Source organism: Lipotes vexillifer, unplaced genomic scaffold (genome assembly GCF_000442215.2).
Source record: "Lipotes vexillifer unplaced genomic scaffold, Lipotes_vexillifer_v1.1 scaffold613, whole genome shotgun sequence".
NCBI classification, from domain to species: domain Eukaryota; kingdom Metazoa; phylum Chordata; class Mammalia; order Artiodactyla; family Lipotidae; genus Lipotes; species Lipotes vexillifer.
Genome location: NW_006792345.1, coordinates 173,762 through 182,963, shown reverse-complemented (window position 1 = coordinate 182,963; position 9,202 = coordinate 173,762). Strand labels below are relative to the sequence as shown.

At 37.5% G+C, this 9,202-nt stretch overlaps 1 protein-coding gene across 2 annotated transcripts in view; it reads right to left on the bottom strand.

The window, feature by feature from the left end:
• Positions 1-9,202, bottom strand: part of CANX (calnexin) — a 33,084-nt gene that overhangs the window by 2,976 nt on the left and 20,906 nt on the right. For both annotated transcript variants that reach the window (XM_007465501.1, XM_007465500.1), the window contains 7 exons: positions 8,008-8,197; positions 5,598-5,711; positions 5,136-5,292; positions 3,412-3,627; positions 2,393-2,512; positions 1,392-1,518; positions 1,127-1,206 (listed from right to left, as the gene is read on the bottom strand). In XM_007465501.1, coding sequence (XP_007465563.1) covers positions 1,127-1,206; positions 1,392-1,518; positions 2,393-2,512; positions 3,412-3,627; positions 5,136-5,292; positions 5,598-5,711; positions 8,008-8,197 — 1,004 coding nt within the window. The remainder of the gene's footprint in view (positions 1-1,126; positions 1,207-1,391; positions 1,519-2,392; positions 2,513-3,411; positions 3,628-5,135; positions 5,293-5,597; positions 5,712-8,007; positions 8,198-9,202) is intronic.

Here is a 9,202-nt window from a genome sequence, read left to right as displayed (position 1 = left end):
CTTTCCCTCATACCTCATATCCAATCCACCAGAAAAATCCAGATCAGAAGCTCACATCCTTCTCTCCCATCACCCTGCTCTGAGCCACCATATCTTGCCTGGATTATTACAGTAATCTCCTAACTAGGCTCCCTGATTCTCCCTGGTCTGTGAAAAACATAGCAGCCAGAGTAATCAGATCTGATCACTCCTTTGCCTCAAAGCCTACAATGGCTGCCCATTTCACTAAGAGGAAAAGCCAAGCCCCTACAACAGCCTAGGAGGCCTCACCTAATCTGGAGCCTTCCCCATGTTCCTGTTCTCCACCCTCTTAATCTACTGACCGTACTGGCTGGCCATCTAGACTACCACTTCAGGCCCTTGTACCGGCTGTTCTCTGCCAGGAATGCTCTTCCCATGGACATCTCCATGGCAAAGTCCTTTATCTCTTTCAAGTCTTTGCTCAAATGTCACCTCTCCACTGAGGCCTACCTACCATCTTTTAACATTACATACAACCCACCCCGCTTCCAGTATTTCCAATACCTTTTCCTGTACAACTTTTATTTTTCATAGCCCATTGCTTTTTAACATACTGTTCTCATTTACTTCCTTATAACGTCTACTGCTTACTCTCTGTTTCCTTCCACTAGAATTTAAGTTCCCCAGATGTAGCGTATCTTTGTCTGTCTTGTTCACTAACAACGCCTGGCACACAATGGGTACTCCACAAATATTTATTGAATGAATGAAAGAATGACTCCATCAGCAAGAGGGACAAAAATTTTAGAATGCAGTGATTTGTCCAATTAATATTTTTAAGGGCACAGTGAGGAGAGGTAGATGATGACACAGAACTGTAAAATAATAACCTGAAGTTGCCATCTTAGGAAGCATTTTGTTAGTCTTTCCTTACCTTCTATTTATTACAGAAAACCATTTTCAGCACAGAAAATACTTTTGAGATTCAGATGTAATTTGAAATTTAATTTTTTAGTGCTAAGAATTCCACTTTTACAAAATTGGCTGTAATGGAATTTTTACTGCCACAGCCATTGAAAATTACCCTATGAAAATACTCTCTACTTAAATGTACCTTCACTGAGTTGCTTGAAACATTAAGATATACTCTCCCCCTTTCTATTACCTCTGCTTTAGGTTTCCTATCTTCCTCCTCTTGACTGACAGTGCCACCATCTTCTTCAACATCGCTTTTTTGCTTCTCTTCTAAGACAGAAGACAAAGTAAAACAACTGAGCAAAATCTTATACTTGTTTTTGGTAACTAGAAAATCAGCATTAGAACACACCTCTAGAGTCTGAAACAATCTTGACAGTAACTTGCTTATAAGGGTTTGAAACGTCTTCTTAGGATCTTGGTTTAAAGCAGATATTTTGGGGTCTACTTCTTACCAAGTTTTTCTTCACCTTCCTCCTCCTCATCTCCCTTTTCCTTTTCCTCTTCCTTTTCTTCTTCGTCCTCCTTCACATCTGGTTGAGGAGCATCAGTCTTCTTGTATTCCACAGGACTGGCCTGTTTCTGAAATATTCCCCCAAAGCATGACAGTTTTGTTCACATTTTATGTATTACGTTACCACATAATTACCAAAGGCCTATGAGCAAAGTTCTGTACAAAGGCTATATGCTGGGGTAGATACAAAGAAATGAATAAGATGGAATTCCTGCTCGAGAGCTTCCTCTTCACTGAGCATGTGAATGGTTCAAGGTAGAAGAACAGTAGAAGCAAATGGGTCAGGCAGGAATGTGCAAGTCTAACTAGTCAAAGGTGACTGAGGTACAGATATGCAGAATAGTGGGGGGGGGGGGAAGGCTGGAAAGGAAGATTGGGGATCAGGTTACAAAACATCTTGAATGCAAGGTGAAGCATAATCCTCATTTAGTAGAAGTAGAGGGTCTAAACAAAATTTTCCTTTTTTTGATTGCACATAACAAAGGCTAAAGAATAAGGCTGTATCAGCCCTACGTGTGTTTTGCGGGGGAAGGGAGGGTAGGGATGCTGAGGGAGAAATCAAAGACTGAATTATAAAGTATACGAATAGAAACAGCTATGCCAGAAGGAAAAGCTAGTTTGTGCCCAGATGGCTCAGTTTTATATCTCTAAGTTGTTGTTTTTTTTCTTTCAGAAAGCTTCTGCCAAATGTGAAGGAGAGTAATATAGTAGGCTAATACTATTAGAAACCGGGGGGCTAACAATCCTACTTCCATCTGGGCACAATAAATGGCCACTGAAAGTAGTGAACAGGGTTTCAGAAGTCAACACCAAATGTGGCCCAGTCACTACTGAGCTGCTACAAAGAAAAACCTGAGGCAATGTATCTTAGTTATTTTTAACAATATAAGAGTGAATCAAAATAAAAAAACAAAGCAAAAACAAACCAACAACAACTCATACCTTTCCAGAACAGCAGAAAAGAATGACAAGAAATACAGGCAGAGCTACAGTCAAAATGTAGACCACCCAGAGCCATGGGCGCTCCTCGGCTGCCTCGATCATCTGCCCCACTACACCTGGCTGAAAAACAAGACAGGACTCATTTCAAGTTTTGGCTTTTGACACTAAATATAGGCTGTACTGTCCCACTGTTCAATTACCGCATGGCACTACTCAGGCACCTTTTTCAGAGGATTCAAGCCTAGATGTTCACACAATGTAAAAAGGAAACAAGAGAAAATTTTCGATTTTCCTGCTCTCTTTATCATCAAGGGGATTTCCCCTTCCTAGGTGTGAAAGCTGGCTTCTTAATCACCTACAAAGGTTTCCTTAACCTCAGGGACCAGTGAATGAAGAATTTCTTGATCTCAATGTCTCTCCAATTCCCATCTTGGCCTTATGACCAATTATGTGAAAATTCCATTTATTGGGTAAACCAAGATTCAGTATTTAAGAATGCATTAACATATACCCTAAATGGCAAATTTTGTTAAATATCTTAAAAAAAAATTTTTTTTAATTGGAGTATAGTTGATTTACAATGTTGTGTTAGTTTCTGCTGTACAGCAAAGTGAGTTAATTATACATATATCCACTCTTTTTAGAGTCTATTCCCATATAGGTCATTACAGAATAGAATTGAATAGTTTCCTGTGCAATACAGTAGGTTCTTTTTAGATATCTATTTTATACATAGTAGTGTGTATATGTCAATCCCTGTTAAATGTATCTTAACACAATTAAAAAAAAAATTACCCTACACATACCACAAATACAGACTCCAAAGCCATTATATTGGCCTAATGAAATCATGTCCAAAGCCCCAGTATTTTGTCTTTAGCAGACAAAGGTCACACTTTCTATGCCAACATCCCCCAAAAAGGGAAAAGACAAATCTTAGAAGATAGCTTTTCACAAAAGAAGCAATTAGTTACCTGTAATAAAAGACATAAATGCACAATAAACAAGCAAGCACAAACCTCAGCAGCCCCATCCGCAGCTTTCTTCAGACCCCATCCATCATTGGCCCAATCATCAACTACTCTTCGATCACCAGAAACAATAAAGTTGTCAAAAAAAATGTCTGAGGTCATAGACCACAGTTCTAAACCAATAGCACTAAAAGGAGTCATCTTGAAAGGCTCCAGATCTTCAAAGAAATCTGGATTTGGTATTTTCCGGGGTTTCCAGATTCCCTAGAGAAAAATATTTTAAAAAATCATTTCAGATAATGATCACCACAAATTTATGGTGAACCTAAATAAGAATTAAGATGAATTCTGCATTACCTGCGAGTTAAGTGCTGACTTTGTAAAACTTAAGTAACAGGAAGAAAACAATAAATGCCACTGATGCCTCTAAGACATCTGGACTCCAATTACTTTCAATTTCATCCATGACCTTGATCCAAACACCTTGCTCTACCTGGCACATTCCAACAGCCTCCACTCTTATCAACTAACTGCTGGTAGGAGTGGGAGCATAAATCAGTACAGACTCCTTCAGTGGTGATTTAAAATGTACACAATCTTCAACCAGATATTTCACCTCAGATAACTACCTAGAGAAATAGTTACCACATATACTCAGACATTTACAAGGAAAATTACTGCAGTAAGGACTCTAAAAGCAAAAATGGCAATTCACCTAAATGGCCATCAACAAAACAGCTAAAGCGCAATTTTTAACTTATCTTATTGATTGCACAAGTACATTTAACCACCAGGGAAGTCCAAGGCAAACTTTTTAATTATTAAAGAAAACATGGTAAAGTTCCCTATAACCTGGAAGAGAAGACAACTTTCCTATAACTCAAATCCAGAAGTAATAAGGGAAAAGACTGATACATTTAACTATGTAAGAATAAAAAATTAAAAAAAAATTCCTACAAAGTAAAAACACAGATGACAAACAAAAACAAACAAATAAACAAAGGGAACTGGTATTACAACTAAAAGGTTAATATATAAAGAACTGATACAGAGAAGAAAAAGGCCAACAATCAAAAGACAACAAATATGAACAGAGACGTCTCAGAAAGAGAGAAGCAAATGGCCGTAAAATATGTGAAATAACGCAAGAAAAAAAAAAAAAAAACAAAAAAAAACAGTAAAGTATATACATAGTAGATACACAGATACAGACCTACACTTTACATTTTGAAGTGTGACAGAGTAGAAATTAATGATTTTAAATAATTTGACTAGAACAGAAACAGAAGTGAGACCAGGGTCTGAGTTGTTAACATTTCCATAGTAAACTTAAAGCTTTAAAATATCACCACCTGTATTACCATCTCATTTGAGCCTCGCAGTCTTTTTATAGTTGAAGATACTGAGGTCAAGCAATGACTGACTTGTGTTCCCTGACTTGTGGTCAGGGAACCAACTCCCATCATAATCCTCTATCCGCCCTACCACAGAGATTGCCAAGTTGGATCCACATGGCAGCAGGGTGCCCAAACCACAAGTTTTCCATTTTTTGTTTGCTTTTAAACACAAGTTACAAAGCAATTATGAAAGTTCTTTCTAGTTTCTAGGTTTACCTTTTCAACACTTAACACATAAGTTTTCTCTCAATTTTGAAGTTAACTTTGTTTTCAATTCAATAGTTTGAATACAGGGGATCAACCTGGCAGCCTCACTATAGACAAAACTTCTATCTGAACACAAAGAGATCTATGAAACCACAGAGAGGTACAAACCTGGTAGTTAGGATTGTCAATCATGGGCGGCTTCCATTTGCCCTTATAATTAGGGTTGTCAATCATAGGTCGCTGCCAGACACCACACCCAGGAGCCGACTCACACTTAGGGTTGGCAATCTGAGGAGCCTCCCATTCTCCATCCATATCTTCATCCCTGTGGAGATACAAACAAACTACAAATGGGTTCTGTGATGCAGGACTGTGAAAAGCTGCCCCAGGGCTTCCCTGAAATCCTGCAGAAATACTTTCACAATGTCGTCCTACAGAGCATCATCTTGTTTCCACATTTCCAGTAGTAAGGGTTTTTCATGAGAGATGCGTTTAAAAAAAGAGATGAAAATGTAATCAATTTAGTTTGTTGAGCTCTACACTTAAATTTGAGCAATTAGCTGTATTTAAGTATTAACTTTTACTTCAATAAAAAAGCAGGCAATTTCAAAAGTTAACTAAAGCTCATACCAATCCTCTGGCTTCTCTGCATCTGGATCAGGTACATATTCAGGCTCATCATCTAACCAGCCTTCAGGCTTTGTGGCTTCTTCATCTGGAATCTTAGCAGGGGCATCTTCATCCCTTAAACACAAAAGAAAAAGCCAATTACTGACAACATTGGCCAGAGAATCACAATGTGGTCCTACTTTGTGAATATTAAACAGGGCAATCTAAAAATATGTAGGCCTTACTTAATCAAAAAACTTAAAATAGTTCCTCCTATAAATATCTAAAATCATATACAAGGGCCTAGTATGCAGAATTTATAAAGAACTCTTACAACCTAATAATAAAAAGACAACTCAATTTAAAAACCAGCAAAGGACTGAATAGACATTTCTTCAGACATAGAAATGCCCAATAAGCACATGAAAATATGTTCAACATCATTAGCTTTCAGAGAAATGCAAATCAAAACCACAATAAGATACCACTTCATACCCAGTAGGATGGCCATAATAAAAAAACTGATAAAACAAAGTATTGGCAAGGATGTGGAGAAAATGAAACCCTCATACATTGATTGTGAGCAAGTAAAATGGTACAGCCACTTTGGAAAACAGTTTGGCAGTCCCTCAAAAAGTTAAACATCATTACCATATGACCCAACAATTCCACTCCTAGGAATATACCCAAGAGAAATGAAAATGCATATTCACCCAAAAACCTATACATGAATGTTCATAGCAGCATTATTCATAACCATAGCCAAAAAAGGGAAACACCCTAAATGTCAATCAAATAAGGAATGGATAAATAAAATGTGGTATTATCCACACAATGGAACAGTCTTCAGTCATAAAAAGGAATGAAGTACTAATCCATGCTTCAACATGGATGAGTCTTAAAAACATTATGCTGAGCAAAAGAAGCTAGACACAAAGGACCACATATTATTCTATATCCAGAATGGGCAAATCCACAGAGACAGAAGGCAGGTTAGTGGTTGCCAGGGGCTGGTGGAAGGGAGAAATACGGAGTAACTGCTTCATGGGTATGGGCTTCTTTTTGGGTGATAAAAATGTTCTGGAATTAGACAGTGGTGATGGTTGCACAACACTGTGAACATACTGTAAAACCACTGAACTGTACACTTTAAAGGGTGGATTTTAGCATGTGAATTATGACTCAAACAGTTACTCTTAAAAGTTCTTCAAGAAGTACCTAATTTCAAAGCTTTATGCAGTTATTGTTAGAGCCACTTTAGCTGGTAAGCAGAGACATCTTCTATTCTTGGTCAGGATTATGCTTGTTTTTGAACTTTGCTAGTTTAAAATTGTGTGAGAACTTAAACTTGTATATCATTCAGCTGATCTTTCAAGCTGAACATTCACTTCTCCACCCCCAAAATAAAACAGCTAGTTAAGGAATACAATACTGAACAAGGCTGAGTCAAAATCGAATGTTCACCAAATATACAAATAAACTCACCCACTACACCAGTGCAGCATAAAAGTATCAACTAGAATTTAACTGTGAAGCCTAAGACGATACTTACAAGTGGAAGATCAGTTTTATCACTTCTCTTTGTTCACTTCCTGACATTTCCAAAAGTCACCACACCAGAGTTCAAAGATGGTCCATACAAGAGTACAACCCACCTGTTTTCTTTTCTTACCACTCTCCAATTTGCACCTTATGTAAAAGGCTACTCAATTTCCCTCACATGTGTTAAGCTCACTCCTATTCCTCTACTTTTGCACATGATATTCTCCTTCAACCAGGGAATACCATTTCCCATCTTCACCAGTTAGTTAACTCTTGCCCACTTTCAGTTCTCAATTTGATTTGCCCAACTCCAAGAAACTACTGAAGTTAGGTATACCTGGTGCTCTGGTCACAAGTAACACATATCAGACCATTCACCCCATGCATGCCAACTTCAAGTGCCTGTCTCACAACTAGACTGGGAGTTGTGTAGGCAGCTGGTGTGCTTGTGGTTTTGTATTCCAGTGCTCAATACAGAGCAGAGATCTCCTATTGTTTAAATAGGAAAAAGGTTATTTTTCAAATTAAAATTTAAAATTTTAGGACTCCAGCTTTAAATGTGAATTCATAGAAGCATTGGAAAGGCCAGGCCGAAAGACCCGAGGTTCTGCCACAAACCAACCGTGTCACCACAGGCAAACTCTATCATCAGTTTCAGCATTTGGTGGCTTGTAAAATGGTATGAGGCAGCCCAGATGATCACGATGGCCCTAGTAATCACTAGGTGGTCACTACTATTTTCAGCTATAGTAGTCTACATTTTTCCTAACATTTAGACTGCATCACAGATTATCCAAATTATCAGATTTCAACCACCATTCAATTGTTCAAGCCAAATGGAATGTATGAAATGCTCCACTGCATTCAAAGACAGGTCCCAAAGACTCACCAGTCATCTGGCTTGACAGCATCAGGATCTGGTATTTTTGGTCTTTCATCCCAATCTTCAGGCTTCCGGTCTTCTGGGTCCTCAATTTCACGTGAAGGATTTACAGGAGGAGTCATGTCATTTAACAGATTCCCACTGTTTACAACAGACTGGTCCACTAATATTTCAAAACTATTATCTGGATTCAAGACTGAAAAAAATTAAATGTGATTTAAAAAAGTTAATTAGCCACTCATTCCCAAGCTCTCTTTACCACAACACAAACAATCATATTTCTAACAGAAAGCAGAAGCATGGAGTAAAGACCTTGGGCGTTAGAACATGGTCATGGAGGCTTAGGCAAGTTAGCCCGCTTTTTCCTTATCTGTAAGTCATAAATGTTAGTTCTTCAGGTTTTTAGGAATTAAAACAAATGACAGGTAAAATTTTTACACACCAAAAGATTCCATGTATGAACATTAAAAGCATCAAAAAAACCCAAAGGTACATAAACTAATGCAATATTGGTTTGACACAAATGGTTACACACCAGTCAACAGGCAAATAAGTTTATTTATTATAACTGTCCCCCAACAGAAAAGGCCCATTTCCTCATTTTTTGAGTTGGTATTATCACTATGTTGCCCAAATTTCAAATTACACAAAATTTCAATTACATATGGTTTAGTAAACCACATGTCTACTCAGGATGTACTTTTGGAATCCAGTGAAGAATGCAAACATAATTTTAAATCCATAAAGGTATCTTAAGTGTGAATTATGCTAAAGCCTGGATCTTACATCTAAATGCCTAATAGGCAACTGACTAGGTCACAGCACATCCAGAGTACTATGGAAAATGACAGAGTACTATGCTGCTATCCTCAATGACAATGAAGGTTATCAATGTAATCAGTGATATCTACTCTCACAGAAAGATTCTCATGCTTTTGTGAAGAGAAAAAGTGAAATATAGCACACTTAACTTTTAATAAAAATTACATGTGTGTCTATACATATATACATGTTCATTCACATATAGCCAAATACATATCACAGTGTTGATATTTCAGATAATTTTAAATGTTTTCCTTTTGCTTTCTTTTTCCTTTTAAATTCCTATGCTGAATATATATTACTTTTGTTATAAAGAAGAAAGGTTATTGCATTCTTTAGGAAAAGAGGCATGTCTATATGTGATCTCAAATCAGCAGGA